General features: G+C 47.3%; 1 protein-coding gene across 1 annotated transcript in view; it reads left to right on the forward strand.

Moving 5' to 3' along the window:
* Window positions 1-19,062, forward strand: part of LOC144490240 (igLON family member 5-like) — a gene marked incomplete at both ends in the record, with an annotated part of 38,749 nt that extends 19,687 nt beyond the window's left edge. Inside the window, 3 exons of the mRNA XM_078208032.1 lie at window positions 14,269-14,403; window positions 15,322-15,442; window positions 18,911-19,062. Coding sequence (XP_078064158.1) covers window positions 14,269-14,403; window positions 15,322-15,442; window positions 18,911-19,062 — 408 coding nt within the window. The remainder of the gene's footprint in view (window positions 1-14,268; window positions 14,404-15,321; window positions 15,443-18,910) is intronic.
* Window positions 19,063-20,290: the final 1,228 nt, after the last annotated feature.

Raw genomic sequence — 20,290 nt, forward strand, 5'->3', positions numbered from 1 at the left:
GAGTGTGTACCAAGCTGTGTACTCTGTGTGTGTTACAGACAGTTATATACACTGTCACTGAGTGTGTACCGAGCTGTGTACTCTGTGTGTGTGTTACAAACAGTTATATACACTGTCACTGAGTGTGTACCAAGCTGTGTACTCTGTGTGTGTTACAGACAGTTATATACACTGTCACTGAGTGTGTACTGAGCTGTGTACTCTGTGGTGTTACACACAGTTATATACACTGTCACTGAGTGTGTACTGAGCTGTGTACTCTGTGTGTGTTACAGACAGTTATATACACTGTCGCTGAGTGTGTACTGAGCTGTGTACTCTGTGTGTGTGTTACAAACAGTTATATACACTGTCACTGAGTGTGTACCAAGCTGTGTACTCTGTGTGTGTTACAGACAGTTATATACACTGTCACTGAGTGTGTACTGAGCTGTGTACTCTGTGGTGTTACACACAGTTATATACACTGTCACTGAGTGTGTACCGAGCTGTGTACTCTGTGTGTGTTACAGACAGTTATATACACTGTCACTGAGTGTGTACTGAGCTGTGTACTCTGTGTGTGTTTTGCAGACAGTTATATACACTGTCACTGAGTGTGTACTGAGCTGTGTACTCTGTGTGTGTTACAGACAGTTATATACACTGTCACTGAGTGTGTACTGAGCTGTGTACTCTGTGTGTGTTTTGCAGACAGTTATATACACTGTCACTGAGTGTGTACTGAGCTGTGTACTCTGTGTGTGTTACACACAGTTATATACACTGTCACTGAGTGTGTACTGAGCTGTGTACTCTGTGTGTGTTTTGCAGACAGTTATATACACTGTCACTGAGTGTGTACCGAGCTGTGTACTCTGTGTGTGTTACACACAGTTATATACACTGTCACTGAGTGTGTACTGAGCTGTGTACTCTGTGTGTGTTACAGACAGTTATATACACTGTCACTGAGTGTGTACCGAGCTGTGTACTCTGTGTGTGTTTTACACACAGTTATGTACACTGTCACTGAGTGTGTACCAAGCTGTGTACTCTGTGTGTGTTTTACACACAGTTATATACACTGTCACTGAGTGTGTACTGAGCTGTGTACTCTGTGTGTGTTACACACAGTTATATACACTGTCACTGAGTGTGTACTGAGCTGTGTACTCTGTGTGTGTTTTACACACAGTTATGTACACTGTCACTGAGTGTGTACCAAGCTGTGTACTCTGTGTGTGTTTTACACACAGTTATATACACTGTCACTGAGTGTGTACTGAGCTGTGTACTCTGTGTGTGTTACACACAGTTATATACACTGTCACTGAGTGTGTACTGAGCTGTGTACTCTGTGTGTGTTACAGACAGTTATATACACTGTCACTGAGTGTGTACCGAGCTGTGTACTCTGTGTGTGTTTTACACACAGTTATGTACACTGTCACTGAGTGTGTACCAAGCTGTGTACTCTGTGTGTGTTTTACACACAGTTATATACACTGTCACTGAGTGTGTACTGAGCTGTGTACTCTGTGTGTGTTACACACAGTTATATACACTGTCACTGAGTGTGTACTGAGCTGTGTACTCTGTGTGTTTTACACACAGTTATGCACACTGTCGCTGAGTGTGTACCGAGCTGTGTACTCTGTGTGTGTTTTACACACAGTTATATACACTGTCACTGAGTGTGTACTGAGCTGTGTACTCTGTGTGTGTTTTGCAGACAGTTATATACACTGTCACTGAGTGTGTACCGAGCTGTGTACTCTGTGTGTGTTTTACACACAGTTATGTACACTGTCACTGAGTGTGTACCAAGCTGTGTACTCTGTGTGTGTTTTACACACAGTTATATACACTGTCGCTGAGTGTGTACTGAGCTGTGTACTCTGTGTGTGTTACACACAGTTATATACACTGTCACTGAGTGTGTACTGAGCTGTGTACTCTGTGTGTTTTACACACAGTTATGCACACTGTCGCTGAGTGTGTACCGAGCTGTGTACTCTGTGTGTGTTTTACACACAGTTATATACACTGTCACTGAGTGTGTACCGAGCTGTGTACTCTGTGTGTGTTTTACACACAGTTATGTACACTGTCACTGAGTGTGTACCGAGCTGTGTACTCTGTGTGTGTTTTACACACAGTTATATACACTGTCACTGAGTGTGTACCGAGCTGTGTACTCTGTGTGTGTTTTACACACAGTTATGTACACTGTCACTGAGTGTGTACTGAGCTGTGTACTCTGTGTGTGTTTTACACACAGTTATATACACTGTCACTGAGTGTGTACCAAGCTGTGTACTCTGTGTGTGTTTTACACACAGTTATATACACTGTCACTGAGTGTGTACTGAGCTGTGTACTCTGTGTGTGTTTTGCAGACAGTTATATACACTGTCACTGAGTGTGTACCGAGCTGTGTACTCTGTGTGTGTTACAGATAGTTATATACACTGTCGCTGAGTGTGTACTGAGCTGTGTACTCTGTGTGTGTTACAGACAGTTATATACACTGTCACTGAGTGTGTACTGAGCTGTGTACTCTGTGTGTGTTACACACAGTTATATACACTGTCACTGAGTGTGTACTGAGCTGTGTACTCTGTGTGTGTTACAGACAGTTATATACACTGTCGCTGAGTGTGTACTGAGCTGTGTACTCTGTGTGTGTTACACACAGTTATATACACTGTCACTGAGTGTGTACTGAGCTGTGTACTCTGTGTGTGTTTTACACACAGTTATATACACTGTCACTGAGTGTGTACCGAGCTGTGTACTCTGTGTGTGTTTTACACACAGTTATGTACACTGTCACTGAGTGTGTACTGAGCTGTGTACTCTGTGTGTGTTTTACACACAGTTATATACACTGTCACTGAGTGTGTACCGAGCTGTGTACTCTGTGTGTGTTTTACACACAGTTATGTACACTGTCACTGAGTGTGTACTGAGCTGTGTACTCTGTGTGTGTTTTACACACAGTTATATACACTGTCACTGAGTGTGTACTGAGCTGTGTACTCTGTGTGTGTTTTACACACAGTTATATACACTGTCACTGAGTGTGTACTGAGCTGTGTACTCTGTGTGTGTTACACACAGTTATATACACTGTCACTGAGTGTGTACTGAGCTGTGTACTCTGTGTGTGTGTTACAGACAGTTATATACACTGTCGCTGAGTGTGTACTGAGCTGTGTACTCTGTGTGTGTTACACACAGTTATATACACTGTCACTGAGTGTGTACTGAGCTGTGTACTCTGTGTGTGTTTTACACACAGTTATGTACACTGTCACTGAATGTGTACCGAGCTGTGTACTCTGTGTGTGTTTTACACACAGTTATATACACTGTCACTGAGTGTGTACCGAGCTGTGTACTCTGTGTGTGTTTTACACACAGTTATGTACACTGTCACTGAGTGTGTACCAAGCTGTGTACTCTGTGTGTGTTTTACACACAGTTATGTACACTGTCGCTGAGTGTGTACTGAGCTGTGTACTCTGTGTGTGTTTTACACACAGTTATATACACTGTCACTGAGTGTGTACCGAGCTGTGTACTCTGTGTGTGTTTTACACACAGTTATGTACACTGTCACTGAGTGTGTACTGAGCTGTGTACTCTGTGTGTGTTTTACACACAGTTATGTACACTGTCACTGAGTGTGTACCGAGCTGTGTACTCTGTGTGTGTTTTACACACAGTTATATACACTGTCACTGAGTGTGTACCGAGCTGTGTACTCTGTGTGTGTTTTACACACAGTTATGTACACTGTCACTGAGTGTGTACTGAGCTGTGTACTCTGTGTGTGTTTTACACACAGTTATATACACTGTCACTGAGTGTGTACTGAGCTGTGTACTCTGTGTGTGTTTTACACACAGTTATATACACTGTCACTGAGTGTGTACTGAGCTGTGTACTCTGTGTGTGTTACACACAGTTATATACACTGTCACTGAGTGTGTACTGAGCTGTGTACTCTGTGTGTGTGTTACAGACAGTTATATACACTGTCGCTGAGTGTGTACTGAGCTGTGTACTCTGTGTGTGTTACAGACAGTTATATACACTGTCACTGAGTGTGTACTGAGCTGTGTACTCTGTGTGTGTTACACACAGTTATATACACTGTCACTGAGTGTGTACTGAGCTGTGTACTCTGTGTGTGTGTTACAGACAGTTATATACACTGTCGCTGAGTGTGTACTGAGCTGTGTACTCTGTGTGTGTTACAGACAGTTATATACACTGTCACTGAGTGTGTACTGAGCTGTGTACTCTGTGTGTGTGTTACAGACAGTTATATACACTGTCGCTGAGTGTGTACTGAGCTGTGTACTCTGTGTGTGTTACACACAGTTATATACACTGTCACTGAGTGTGTACTGAGCTGTGTACTCTGTGTGTGTTACAGACAGTTATATACACTGTCGCTGAGTGTGTACTGAGCTGTGTACTCTGTGTGTGTTACACACAGTTATATACACTGTCACTGAGTGTGGACTGAGCTGTGTACTCTGTGTGTGTTACAGACAGTTATATACACTGTCACTGAGTGTGTACTGAGCTGTGTACTCTGTGTGTGTTTTACACAGTTATATACACTGTCACTGAGTGTGTACTGAGCTGTGTACTCTGTGTGTGTTACACACAGTTATATACACTGTCACTGAGTGTGTACTGAGCTGTGTACTCTGTGTGTGTTTTACACAGTTATATACACTGTCACTGAGTGTGTACTGAGCTGTGTACTCTGTGTGTGTTTTACACACAGTTATATACACTGTCACTGAGTGTGTACTGAGCTGTGTACTCTGTGTGTTACAGACAGTTATATACACTGTCACTGAGTGTGTACTGAGCTGTGTACTCTGTGTGTGTTTTACACACAGTTATATACACTGTCACTGAGTGTGTACTGAGCTGTGTACTCTGTGTGTGTTACACACAGTTATATACACTGTCACTGAGTGTGTACTGAGCTGTGTACTCTGTGTGTGTTACACACAGTTATATACACTGTCACTGAGTGTGTACTGAGCTGTGTACTCTGTGTGTGTTACAGACAGTTATATACACTGTCACTGAGTGTGTACTGAGCTGTGTACTCTGTGTGTGTTACAGACAGTTATATACACTGTCACTGAGTGTGTACTGAGCTGTGTACTCTGTGTGTGTTACAGACAGTTATAAACACTGTCACTGAGTGTGTACTGAGCTGTGTACCCTGTGTGTGTTTTACACACAGTTATATACACTGTCACTGAGTGTGTACCGAGCTGTGTACTCTGTGTGTGTTTTACACACAGTTATATACACTGTCACTGAGTGTGTACTGAGCTGTGTACTCTGTGTGTGTGTTACACACAGTTATATACACTGTCACTGAGTGTGTACCGAGCTGTGTACTCTGTGTGTTACACACAGTTATATACACTGTCACTGAGTGTGTACTGAGCTGTGTACTCTGTGTGTGTTACAGACAGTTAGAAACACTGTCACTGAGTGTGTACTGAGCTGTGTACCCTGTGTGTGTTTTACACACAGTTATATACACTGTCACTGAGTGTGTACCGAGCTGTGTACTCTGTGTGTGTTACAGACAGTTATATACACTGTCACTGAGTGTGTACTGAGCTGTGTACTCTGTGTGTGTTTTACACACAGTTATATACACTGTCACTGAGTGTGTACCGAGCTGTGTACTCTGTGTGTGTTTTACACACAGTTATGTACACTGTCACTGAGTGTGTACCGAGCTGTGTACTCTGTGTGTGTTTTACACACAGTTATATACACTGTCACTGAGTGTGTACTGAGCTGTGTACTCTGTGTGTGTTTTACACACAGTTATATACACTGTCACTGAGTGTGTACTGAGCTGTGTACTCTGTGTGTGTTACACACAGTTATATACACTGTCACTGAGTGTGTACTGAGCTGTGTACTCTGTGTGTGTGTTACAGACAGTTATATACACTGTCGCTGAGTGTGTACTGAGCTGTGTACTCTGTGTGTGTTACAGACAGTTATATACACTGTCACTGAGTGTGTACTGAGCTGTGTACTCTGTGTGTGTTACACACAGTTATATACACTGTCACTGAGTGTGTACTGAGCTGTGTACTCTGTGTGTGTGTTACAGACAGTTATATACACTGTCGCTGAGTGTGTACTGAGCTGTGTACTCTGTGTGTGTTACAGACAGTTATATACACTGTCACTGAGTGTGTACTGAACTGTGTACTCTGTGTGTGTGTTACAGACAGTTATATACACTGTCGCTGAGTGTGTACTGAGCTGTGTACTCTGTGTGTGTTACACACAGTTATATACACTGTCACTGAGTGTGTACTGAGCTGTGTACTCTGTGTGTGTTACAGACAGTTATATACACTGTCGCTGAGTGTGTACTGAGCTGTGTACTCTGTGTGTGTTACACACAGTTATATACACTGTCACTGAGTGTGGACTGAGCTGTGTACTCTGTGTGTGTTACAGACAGTTATATACACTGTCACTGAGTGTGTACTGAGCTGTGTACTCTGTGTGTGTTTTACACAGTTATATACACTGTCACTGAGTGTGTACTGAGCTGTGTACTCTGTGTGTGTTTTACACACAGTTATATACACTGTCACTGAGTGTGTACTGAGCTGTGTACTCTGTGTGTTACAGACAGTTATATACACTGTCACTGAGTGTGTACTGAGCTGTGTACTCTGTGTGTGTTTTACACACAGTTATATACACTGTCACTGAGTGTGTACTGAGCTGTGTACTCTGTGTGTGTTACACACAGTTATATACACTGTCACTGAGTGTGTACTGAGCTGTGTACTCTGTGTGTGTTACACACAGTTATATACACTGTCACTGAGTGTGTACTGAGCTGTGTACTCTGTGTGTGTTACAGACAGTTATATACACTGTCACTGAGTGTGTACTGAGCTGTGTACTCTGTGTGTGTTACAGACAGTTATATACACTGTCACTGAGTGTGTACTGAGCTGTGTACTCTGTGTGTGTTACAGACAGTTATAAACACTGTCACTGAGTGTGTACTGAGCTGTGTACCCTGTGTGTGTTTTACACACAGTTATATACACTGTCACTGAGTGTGTACCGAGCTGTGTACTCTGTGTGTGTTTTACACACAGTTATATACACTGTCACTGAGTGTGTACTGAGCTGTGTACTCTGTGTGTGTGTTACACACAGTTATATACACTGTCACTGAGTGTGTACCGAGCTGTGTACTCTGTGTGTTACACACAGTTATATACACTGTCACTGAGTGTGTACTGAGCTGTGTACTCTGTGTGTGTTACAGACAGTTAGAAACACTGTCACTGAGTGTGTACTGAGCTGTGTACCCTGTGTGTGTTTTACACACAGTTATATACACTGTCACTGAGTGTGTACCGAGCTGTGTACTCTGTGTGTGTTACAGACAGTTATATACACTGTCACTGAGTGTGTACTGAGCTGTGTACTCTGTGTGTGTTTTACACACAGTTATATACACTGTCACTGAGTGTGTACTGAGCTGTGTACTCTGTGTGTGTGTTACACACAGTTATATACACTGTCACTGAGTGTGTACTGAGCTGTGTACTCTGTGTGTGTTTTGCAGACAGTTATATACACTGTCACTGAGTGTGTACTGAGCTGTGTACTCTGTGTGTGTTACACACAGTTATATACACTGTCACTGAGTGTGTACTGAGCTGTGTACTCTGTGTGTGTTTTACACACAGTTATATACACTGTCACTGAGTGTGTACTGAGCTGTGTACTCTGTGTGTGTTACACACAGTTATATACACTGTCACTGAGTGTGTACCGAGCTGTGTACTCTGTGTGTGTTTTACACACAGTTATATACACTGTCACTGAGTGTGTACTGAGCTGTGTACTCTGTGTGTGTTACACACAGTTATATACACTGTCACTGAGTGTGTACTGAGCTGTGTACTCTGTGTGTGTTACACACAGTTATATACACTGTCACTGAGTGTGTACTGAGCTGTGTACTCTGTGTGTTTTACACACAGTTATGCACGCTGTCGCTGAGTGTGTACTGAGCTGTGTACTCTGTGTGTGTTTTGCAGACAGTTATATACACTGTCACTGAGTGTGTACTGAGCTGTGTACTCTGTGTGTGTGTTACACACAGTTATATACACTGTCACTGAGTGTGTACTGAGCTGTGTACTCTGTGTGTGTTTTACACACAGTTATATACACTGTCACTGAGTGTGTACCGAGCTGTGTACTCTGTGTGTGTTTTACACACAGTTATATACACTGTCACTGAGTGTGTACCGAGCTGTGTACTCTGTGTGTGTTTTACACACAGTTATATACACTGTCACTGAGTGTGTACCGAGCTGTGTACTCTGTGTGTGTTTTACACAGTTATGTACACTGTCACTGAGTGTGTACCGAGCTGTGTACTCTGTGTGTGTTTTACACACAGTTATATACACTGTCACTGAGTGTGTACCGAGCTGTGTACTCTGTGTGTGTTTTACACACAGTTATATACACTGTCACTGAGTGTGTACCGAGCTGTGTACTCTGTGTGTGTTTTACACACAGTTATATACACTGTCACTGAGTGTGTACCGAGCTGTGTACTCTGTGTGTGTTTTACACACAGTTATATACACTGTCACTGAGTGTGTACCGAGCTGTGTACTCTGTGTGTGTTTTACACAGTTATGTACACTGTCACTGAGTGTGTACCGAGCTGTGTACTCTGTGTGTGTTTTACACACAGTTATATACACTGTCACTGAGTGTGTACCGAGCTGTGTACTCTGTGTGTGTGTTTTGCAGACAGTTATAAACACTGTCACTGAGTGTGTACCGAGCTGTGTACTCTGTGTGTGTTACAGACAGTTATATACACTGTCACTGAGTGTGTACTGAGCTGTGTACTCTGTGTGTGTTACAGACAGTTATATACACTGTCACTGAGTGTGTACTGAGCTGTGTACTCTGTGTGTGTTACACACAGTTATATACACTGTCACTGAGTGTGTACTGAGCTGTGTACTCTGTGTGTGTTACAGACAGTTATATACACTGTCACTGAGTGTGTACTGAGCTGTGTACTCTGTGTGTGTTTTGCAGACAGTTATATACACTGTCACTGAGTGTGTACTGAGCTGTGTACTCTGTGTGTGTGTTACACACAGTTATATACACTGTCACTGAGTGTGTACTGAGCTGTGTACTCTGTGTGTGTTACACACAGTTATATACACTGTCACTGAGTGTGTACTGAGCTGTGTACTCTGTGTGTGTGTTACAGACAGTTATATACACTGTCACTGAGTGTGTACTGAGCTGTGTACTCTGTGTGTGTTACAGACAGTTATGTACACTGTCACTGAGTGTGTACTGAGCTGTGTACTCTGTGTGTGTTACAGACAGTTATATACACTGTCACTGAGTGTGTACCGAGCTGTGTACTCTGTGTGTGTTACAGACAGTTATATACACTGTCACTGAGTGTGTACTGAGCTGTGTACTCTGTGTGTGTTACAGACAGTTATATACACTGTCACTGAGTGTGTACTGAGCTGTGTACTCTGTGTGTGTTACAGACAGTTATATACACTGTCGCTGAGTGTGTACTGAGCTGCGTACTCTGTGTGTGTTACAGACAGTTATATACACTGTCACTGAGTGTGTACTGAGCTGCGTACTCTGTGTGTGTTACAGACAGTTATAAACACTGTCACTGAGTGTGTACTGAGCTGTGTACCCTGTGTGTGTTTTACACACAGTTATATACACTGTCACTGAGTGTGTACCGAGCTGTGTACTCTGTGTGTGTTACAGACAGTTATATACACTGTCACTGAGTGTGTACTGAGCTGTGTACTCTGTGTGTGTTACAGACAGTTATATACACTGTCACTGAGTGTGTACTGAGCTGTGTACTCTGTGTGTGTTACACACAGTTATATACACTGTCACTGAGTGTGTACCGAGCTGTGTACTCTGTGTGTGTTTTACACACAGTTATATACACTGTCACTGAGTGTGTACCGAGCTGTGTACTCTGTGTGTGTTTTACACACAGTTATATACACTGTCACTGAGTGTGTACCGAGCTGTGTACTCTGTGTGTGTTTTACACACAGTTATATACACTGTCACTGAGTGTGTACCGAGCTGTGTACTCTGTGTGTGTTTTACACACAGTTATATACACTGTCACTGAGTGTGTACCGAGCTGTGTACTCTGTGTGTGTTTTACACAGTTATGTACACTGTCACTGAGTGTGTACCGAGCTGTGTACTCTGTGTGTGTTTTACACACAGTTATATACACTGTCACTGAGTGTGTACCGAGCTGTGTACTCTGTGTGTGTTTTGCAGACAGTTATAAACACTGTCACTGAGTGTGTACCGAGCTGTGTACTCTGTGTGTGTTACAGACAGTTATATACACTGTCACTGAGTGTGTACTGAGCTGTGTACTCTGTGTGTGTTACAGACAGTTATATACACTGTCACTGAGTGTGTACTGAGCTGTGTACTCTGTGTGTGTTACACACAGTTATATACACTGTCACTGAGTGTGTACTGAGCTGTGTACTCTGTGTGTGTTACAGACAGTTATATACACTGTCACTGAGTGTGTACTGAGCTGTGTACTCTGTGTGTGTTTTGCAGACAGTTATATACACTGTCACTGAGTGTGTACTGAGCTGTGTACTCTGTGTGTGTGTTACACACAGTTATATACACTGTCACTGAGTGTGTACTGAGCTGTGTACTCTGTGTGTGTTACACACAGTTATATACACTGTCACTGAGTGTGTACTGAGCTGTGTACTCTGTGTGTGTGTTACAGACAGTTATATACACTGTCACTGAGTGTGTACTGAGCTGTGTACTCTGTGTGTGTGTTACAGACAGTTATATACACTGTCACTGAGTGTGTACTGAGCTGTGTACTCTGTGTGTTTTGCACAGTTATATACACTGTCACTGAGTGTGTACTGAGCTGTGTACTCTGTGTGTGTTTTACACACAGTTATATACACTGTCACTGAGTGTGTACTGAGCTGTGTACTCTGTGTGTGTTTTACACACAGTTATATACACTGTCACTGAGTGTGTACTGAGCTGTGTACTCTGTGTGTGTTACAGACAGTTATATACACTGTCACTGAGTGTGTACCGAGCTGTGTACTCTGTGTGTGTTACAGACAGTTATATACACTGTCACTGAGTGTGTACTGAGCTGTGTACTCTGTGTGTGTTACAGACAGTTATATACACTGTCACTGAGTGTGTACTGAGCTGTGTACTCTGTGTGTGTTACAGACAGTTATATACACTGTCGCTGAGTGTGTACTGAGCTGCGTACTCTGTGTGTGTTACAGACAGTTATATACACTGTCACTGAGTGTGTACTGAGCTGCGTACTCTGTGTGTGTTACAGACAGTTATAAACACTGTCACTGAGTGTGTACTGAGCTGTGTACCCTGTGTGTGTTTTACACACAGTTATATACACTGTCACTGAGTGTGTACCGAGCTGTGTACTCTGTGTGTGTTACAGACAGTTATATACACTGTCACTGAGTGTGTACTGAGCTGTGTACTCTGTGTGTGTTACAGACAGTTATATACACTGTCACTGAGTGTGTACTGAGCTGTGTACTCTGTGTGTGTTACACACAGTTATATACACTGTCACTGAGTGTGTACCGAGCTGTGTACTCTGTGTGTGTTACAGACAGTTATATACACTGTCACTGAGTGTGTACTGAGCTGTGTACTCTGTGTGTGTTACACACAGTTATATACACTGTCACTGAGTGTGTACCGAGCTGTGTACTCTGTGTGTGTTACACACAGTTATATACACTGTCACTGAGTGTGTACTGAGCTGTGTACTCTGTGTGTGTTACACACAGTTATATACACTGTCACTGAGTGTGTACCGAGCTGTGTACTCTGTGTGTGTTACACACAGTTATATACACTGTCACTGAGTGTGTACTGAGCTGTGTACTCTGTGTGTGTTACACACAGTTATATACACTGTCACTGAGTGTGTACCGAGCTGTGTACTCTGTGTGTGTTACAGACAGTTATATACACTGTCACTGAGTGTGTACTGAGCTGTGTACTCTGTGTGTGCTACACACAGTTATATACACTGTCACTGAGTGTGTACCGAGCTGTGTACTCTGTGTGTGTTACACACAGTTATATACACTGTCACTGAGTGTGTACTGAGCTGTGTACTCTGTGTGTGTTTTACACACAGTTATATACACTGTCACTGAGTGTGTACCGAGCTGTGTACTCTGTGTGTGTTTTACACAGTTATGTACACTGTCACTGAGTGTGTACAGAGCTGTGTACTCTGTGTGTGTTTTACACACAGTTATATACACTGTCACTGAGTGTGTACCGAGCTGTGTACTCTGTGTGTGTTTTACACACAGTTATGTACACTGTCACTGAGTGTGTACTGAGCTGTGTACTCTGTGTGTGTTTTGCAGACAGTTATATACACTGTCACTGAGTGTGTACTGAGCTGTGTACTCTGTGTGTTTTACACAGTTATATACACTGTCACTGAGTGTGTACTGAGCTGTGTACTCTGTGTGTGTTACAGACAGTTATATACACTGTCACTGAGTGTGTACTGAGCTGTGTACTCTGTGTGTTTTACACAGTTATATACACTGTCACTGAGTGTGTACTGAGCTGTGTACTCTGTGTGTGTTTTACACACAGTTATATACACTGTCACTGAGTGTGTACTGAGCTGTGTACTCTGTGTGTGTTACAGACAGTTATATACACTGTCGCTGAGTGTGTACTGAGCTGTGTACTCTGTGTGTGTTACAGACAGTTATAAACACTGTCACTGAGTGTGTACTGAGCTGTGTACCCTGTGTGTGTTTTACACACAGTTATATACACTGTCACTGAGTGTGTACCGAGCTGTGTACTCTGTGTGTGTTACAGACAGTTATATACACTGTCACTGAGTGTGTACCAAGCTGTGTACTCTGTGTGTGTTTTACACACAGTTATATACACTGTCACTGAGTGTGTACTGAGCTGTGTACTCTGTGTGTGTTACAGACAGTTATATACACTGTCACTGAGTGTGTACTGAGCTGTGTACTCTGTGTGTGTTACACACAGTTATATACACTGTCACTGAGTGTGTACTGAGCTGTGTACTCTGTGTGTGTTACACACAGTTATATACACTGTCACTGAGTGTGTACCGAGCTGTGTACTCTGTGTGTGTTACACACAGTTATATACACTGTCACTGAGTGTGTACCGAGCTGTGTACTCTGTGTGTGTTACACACAGTTATATACACTGTCACTGAGCGTGTACTGAGCTGTGTACTCTGTGTGTGTTACAGACAGTTATATACACTGTCACTGAGTGTGTACTGAGCTGTGTACTCTGTGTGTGTTACACCCAGTTATATACACTGTCACTGAGTGTGTACCGAGCTGTGTACTCTGTGTGTGTTACACACAGTTATATACACTGTCACTGAGTGTGTACCGAGCTGTGTACTCTGTGTGTGTTACACACAGTTATATACACTGTCACTGAGCGTGTACTGAGCTGTGTACTCTGTGTGTGTTACAGACAGTTATATACACTGTCACTGAGTGTGTACCGAGCTGTGTACTCTGTGTGTGTTACACACAGTTATATACACTGTCACTGAGTGTGTACTGAGCTGTGTACTCTGTGTGTGTTACACACAGTTATATACACTGTCACTGAGTGTGTACCGAGCTGTGTACTCTGTGTTACACACAGTTATATACACTGTCACTGAGTGTGTACTGAGCTGTGTACTCTGTGTGTGTTTTGCAGACAGTTATATACACTGTCGCTGAGTGTGTACTGAGCTGTGTACTCTGTGTGTGTGTTACAGACAGTTATATACACTGTCGCTGAGTGTGTACTGAGCTGTGTACTCTGTGTGTGTTACACAGTTATATACACTGTCGCTGAGTGTGTACTGAGCTGTGTACTCTGTGTGTGTTACACAGTTATATACACTGTCACTAAGTGTGTACCGAGCTGTGTACTTTGTGTGTGTTTTACACACAGTTATATACACTGTCGCTGAGTGTGTACTGAGCTGTGTACTCTGTGTGTGTTACACACAGTTATATACACTGTCGCTGAGTGTGTACTGAGCTGTGTACTCTGTGTGTGTTACAGACAGTTATCTGATCAATGATGGGGAGTATTTGGAGATTACGGAAATCAAGCGGCAGGACGCTGGTGATTACGAGTGTGTGACCACGAACGGACTCTCCACTCCCGACAGCAGGAAAGTCCGGATCACGGTGAACTGTGAGTATAAGGCTGGGGGGGCGGGGGTGGAGAGAGAGAGGAGATCTCCCCCACTGCCCCAAAAATCCCCCGTCACCCCCCCACTCTGTCAGCCCCCCTCCCCGTCACCCCCCCTCCCCCGTCAGCCCCCCATCCCCCGTAAGCCTCTCTCTCTGTCTCTCTCTGTCTGTCTCTCTCTCTCTGTCTCTCTCTGTCTCTCTCTCTCTCCCTCACTCTGTCTCTCTCTGTCTCTGTCTTTCTCTCTCTCCCTCTATGTCTCTCTCTCTCTCTCTGTCTCTCTCTCTCTCTCGCTCTGTCTCTCTGTCTCTCTCTGTCTGTCTCTCTCTGTCTCTCTCTCTCGCTCTGTCTCTCTGTCTCTCTCTCTCTCTCTCTGTCTCTCTCTGTCTCTCTCTCTCTCCCTCACTCTGTCTCTCTCTGTCTCTCTCTGTCTCTCTCTCTCTCCCTCACTCTGTCTCTCTCTGTCTCTGTCTCTCTCTCTCTCTGTAACTCTCTCTCTCCGTCTCTCTCTCTCTCCCTCTATGTCTCTCTCTCTCTCTCTCTCTCTCCGTCTATGTCTCTCTCTCTCTCTCTCTGTCTCTCTCTCTCTCTCTGTCTCTCTCTCTCTCCCTCTATGTCTCTCTCTCTGTCTCTCTCTGTCTATCTGTCTCTCCCTCTATGTCTCTCTCTCTCTCTCTCTCTGTCTCTCTCTCTCTCTCTGTCTCTCTCTGTCTCTCTCTCTCGCTCTGTCTCTCTGTCTCTCTCTCTCTGTCTCTCTCTCTCTGTCTCTCTGTCTCTCTCTGTCTGTCTCTCTTTCTGTGTTTCTCTCTCTCACTCTGTCTCTCTCTCTCTTCCCCCTCCCCCTCTCCCCCTCGCGGTCTGGTTGAGGTTTCTGTGCTGGTGTTGCTGACGGAGTGACCTCTCTCTCTCTCCCTCTCTCAGACGCTCCTGTTATTAAGGATGTGAGGAATGTTACAGTGAGGAAAGGTCAGCCGGCTGTGCTGCGCTGTGAGGCCCACTCAGTCCCAGCCGCAGACTTCCAGTGGTACAAAGAGGAGAAAAGGTGAGAGAGAGACACTCACTCCCAGAGCGGGAGCTTTACTCTGTATCTAACCCCGTGCTGTACCTGTCCTGGGAGTGTTTGATGGGGGACAGTGTAGAGGGAGCTTTACTCTGTATCTAACCCCGTGCTGTACCTGTCCTGGGAGTGTTTGATGGGGACAGTGTAGAGGGAGCTTTACTCTGTATCTAACCCCGTGCTGTACCTGTCCTGGGAGTGTTTGATGGGGACAGTGTAGAGAGAGCTTTACTCTGTATCTAACCCCGTGCTGTACCTGTCCTGGGACTGTTTGATGGGGGACAGTGTAGAGGGAGCTTTACTCTGTATCTAACCCCGTGCTGTACCTGTCCTGGGAGTGTTTGATGGGGGACAGTATAGAGGGAGCTTTACTCTGTATCTAACCCCGTGCTGTACCTGTCCTGGGAGTGTTTGATGGGGGACAGTGTAGAGGGAGCTTTACTCTGTATCTAACCCCGTGCTGTATCTGTCCTGGGAGTGTTTGTTGGGTACAGTGTAGAGGGAGCTTTACTCTGTATCTAACCCCGTGCTGTACCTGTCCTGGGAGTGTTTGATGGGGACAGTGTAGAGGGAGCTTTACTCTGTATCTAACCCCGTGCTGTACCTGTCCTGGGAGTGTTTGATGGGGGACTGTGTAGAGGGAGCTTTACTCTGTATCTAACCCCGTGCTGTACCTGTCCTGGGACTGTTTGATGGGGGACAGTGTAGAGGGAGCTTTACTCTGTATCTAACCCCGTGCTGTACCTGTCCTGGGAGTGTTTGATGGGGACAGTGTAGAGGGAGCTTTACTCTGTATCTAACCCCGTGCTGTACCTGTCCTGGGAGTGTTTGATGGGGACAGTGTAAAGGGAGCTTTACTCTGTATCTAACCCCGTGCTGTACCTGTCCTGGGAGTGTTTGATGGGGGACAGTGTAGAGGGAGCTTTACTCTGTATCTAACCCTGTGCTGTACCTGTCCTGGGAGTGTTTGATCGGGACAGTGTAGAGGGAGCTTGACTCTGTATCTAACCCCGTGCTGTACCTGTCCTGGGAGTGTTTGATCGGGACAGTGTAGAGGGAGCTTTACTCTGTATCTAACCCCGTGCTGTACCTGTCCTGGGAGTGTTTGATGGGGACAGTGTAGAGGGAGCTTTACTCTGTATCTAACCCCGTGCTGTACCTGTCCTGGGAGTGTTTGATAGGGACAGTGTAGAGGGAGCTTTACTCTATATCTAACCCCGTGCTGGACCTGTCCTGGGAGTGTTTGATGGGGACAGTGTAGAGGGAGCTTTACTCTGTATCTAACCCCGTGCTGTACCTGTCCTGGGAGTGTTTGATGGGGACAGTGTAGTGGGAACTTTACTTTGTATCTAACCCCGTGCTGTACCTGTCCTGGGAGTGTTTGATGGGGACAGTGTAGAGAGAGCTTTACTCTGTATCGAACCCCGTGCTGTACCTGTCCTGGGAGTGTTTGATGGGGACCGTGTAGATTGAGCTTTTCTCTGTATCTTACCCTGTGCTGTACCTGTCCTGGGAGCGTTTGATGGGGAGAGTGTAGAGAGAGCTTTACTCTGTATCTAACCCCGTGCTGTACCTGTCCTGGGAGTGTTTGATGGGGACAGTGTAGAGAGGCGGCACGGTAGCGCAGTGGTTAGCACTGCTGCTTCACAGCTCCAGGGTCCCGGGTTCGATTCCCGGCTCGGGTCACTGTCTGTGTGGAGTTTGCACATTCTCCTCGTGTCTGCGTGGGTTTCCTCCGGGTGCTCCGGTTTCCTCCCACAGTCCAAAGATGTGCGGGTTAGGTTGATTGGTCAGGTTAAAAATTGTCCCCGAGATGCATAGTTAGAGGGATTAGCGGGTAAATATGTGGGGGTAGGGCCTGGGTGGGATTGTGGTCGGTGCAGACTCGATGGGCCGAATGGCCTCCTTCTGCACTGTAGGGTTTCTATGATTCTATGATGAGCTTTACTCTGTATCTAACCACGTGCTGTACCTGTCCTGGGAGTGTTTGATGGGGACAGTGTAGAGGGAGCTTTACTCTGTATCTAACCCCGTGCTGTACCTGTCCTGGGAGTGTTTGATGGGGGACAGTGTAGAGGGAGCTTTACTCTGTATCTAACCCCGTGCTGTACCTGTCCTGGGAGTGTTTGATGGGGGACAGTGTAGAGGGAGCTTTACTCTGTATCTAACCCCGTGCTGTACCTGTCCTGGGAGTGTTTGATGGGGACAGTGTCGAGGGAGCTTTACTCTGTATCTAACCCCGTGCTGTACCTGTCCTGGGAGTGTTTGATGGGGACAGTGTAGAGGGAGCTTTACTCTGTATCTAACCCCGTGCTGTACCTGTCCTGGGAGTGTTTGATGGGGACAGTGTGGAGGGAGTGTTTGATGGGGACAGTGTGGGGGGAGTGTTTGATGGGGACAGTGTGGGGGGAGTGTTTGACGGGGACAGTGTGGGGGGAGTGTTTGATGGGGACAGTGTGGGGGGAGTGTTTGATGGGGACAGTGTGGGGGGAGTGTTTGATGGGGACAGTGTGGAGGGAGTGTTTGATGGGGACAGTGTGGGGGGAGTGTTTGATGGGGACAGTGTGGGGGGAGTGTTTGATGGGGACAGTGTGGGGGGAGTGTTTGATGGGGACAGTGTGGGGGGAGTGTTTGATGGGGACAGTGTGGGGGGAGTGTTTGATGGGGACAGTGTGGGGGGAGTGTTTGATGGGGACAGTGTGGGGGGAGTGTTTGATGGGGACAGTGTGGGGGGAGTGTTTGATGGGGACAGTGTGGAGGGAGTGTTTGATGGGGACAGTGTGGGGGGAGTGTTTGATGGGGACAGTGTGGGGGGAGTGTTTGATGGGGACAGTGTGGGGGGAGTGTTTGATGGGGACAGTGTGGGGGGAGTGTTTGACGGGGACAGTGTGGGGGGAGTGTTTGATGGGGACAGTGTGGAGGGAGTGTTTGATGGGGACAGTGTGGGGGGAGTGTTTGATGGGGACAGTGTGGGGGGCGTGTTTGATGGGGACAGTGTGGGGGGAGTGTTTGACGGGGACAGTGTGGGGGGAGTGTTTGATGGGGACAGTGTGGGGGGAGTGTTTGATGGGGACAGTGTGGGGGGAGTGTTTGATGGGGACAGTGTGGAGGGAGTGTTTGATGGGGACAGTGTGGGGGGAGTGTTTGATGGGGACAGTGTGGGGGGAGTGTTTGATGGGGACAGTGTGGGGGGAGTGTTTGATGGGGACAGTGTGGGGGGAGTGTTTGATGGGGACAGTGTGGGGGGAGTGTTTGATGGGGACAGTGTGGGGGGAGTGTTTGATGGGGACAGTGTGGGGGGAGTGTTTGATGGGGACAGTGTGGGGGGAGTGTTTGATGGGGACAGTGTGGGGGTGGTGTTTGATGGGGACAGTGTGGGGGGAGTGTTTGATGGGGACAGTGTGGGGGGGTTTCAGGGTGATGTATGACACTCTGTCTCCTCTCTCTTGGCAGGTTATCTGCTGGGATTGAAGGTTTGCGAATCCAGAAGGATCGAACGCGATCACTGTTGATGTTTTTCAATGTGTCTCAGGAGAGCTATGGGAATTATACATGTCTCGCCTCCAATAAGCTGGGAGTGTCCAACGCCAGCATGCTGCTGCATGGTGAGAGGGAGATTACAACCTGTCAGTGCCAACTCCCCTCCACTCCCTCTGCCTCTCTCTGTCTCCCTGTCCCTCACCCCCCTCCGTCCCTCACCCCCCCGTCCCTCACCCCCCTCCGTCCCTCACCCCACGTCCCTCACCCCCCTCCGTCCCTCACCCCCCGTCCCTCACCCCCCTCCGTCCCTCACCCCCCTCCGTCCGTCACCCCCACGTCCCTCACCCCCCTCCGTCCCTCACCCCCCTGTCCCTCACCCCCCTGTCCCTCACCCCCCTGTCCCTCGCCCCCCTGTCCCTCGCCCCCCCGTCCCACGGCCCCCCCGTCCCTCACCTCCCCGTCCCTCGGCCCCCCCGTCCCTCACCCCCCCGTCCCTCACCCCCCTCCGTCCCTCACCCCCCCCGTCCCTCACCCCCCCCGTCCCTCGCCCCCCCGTCCCTCGCCCCCCCGTCCCTCGCCCCCCCGTCCCTCGGCCCCCCCGTCCCTCGGCCCCCCCGTCCCTCACCCCCCCGGCCATCGCCCCCCCGTCCCTCGGCCCCCCCGTCCCTCGCCCCCCCGTCCCTCACCCCCCTGTCCCTCACCCCCCCGTCCCTCACCCCCTTCCGTCCCTCACCCCCCCGTCCCTCACCCCCTCGTCCCTCACCCCCCGTCCCTCACCCCCTCGTCCCTCACCCCCCTCCGTCCCTCACCCCCCTCCGTCCCTCACCCCCGCGTCCCTCGCCCCCCTCCGTCCCTCACCCCCCTTCCCTCACCCCCCTCCGTCCCTCACCCCCACGTCCCTCACCCCATCGTCCCTCACCCCCTCGTCCCTCACCCCCCCCCGTCCCTCACCCCCCCCCGTCCCTTGCCCCCCCCCCCGTCCCTCGCCCCCCTGTCCCTCGGCCCCCCCCGTCCCTCGCCCCCCGTCCCTCGCCCCCTTGTCCCTCGCCCCCTTGTCCCTCATCCCCCCATCCCTCGCCGCGCCCCCCGCTATCCCCTCTCTTATCTCTCGTGTCTCATTCCCTCGCTCTGTCTCGACACTCACTCTCTCCCAGCCCTCCCGGGTACACACTGTGACCGCCACTGATGGTGTGACAGATAGAGAGAGATTAGACAGGATAGAGAGAGTGAGATAGGGAGAGTGGAAAAGGCAGAGAGAGAGAGAGAGAGGGGTGCAAAGGGCAGACGGGGAGAGGGAGAGAGTGTGAGAGTGAGGATGGGAGAGGGAGAGGAAGTGATGGGTGAGAGACACAA

Source organism: Mustelus asterias, unplaced genomic scaffold (genome assembly GCF_964213995.1).
Source record: "Mustelus asterias unplaced genomic scaffold, sMusAst1.hap1.1 HAP1_SCAFFOLD_3058, whole genome shotgun sequence".
Lineage (NCBI taxonomy): Eukaryota > Metazoa > Chordata > Chondrichthyes > Carcharhiniformes > Triakidae > Mustelus > Mustelus asterias.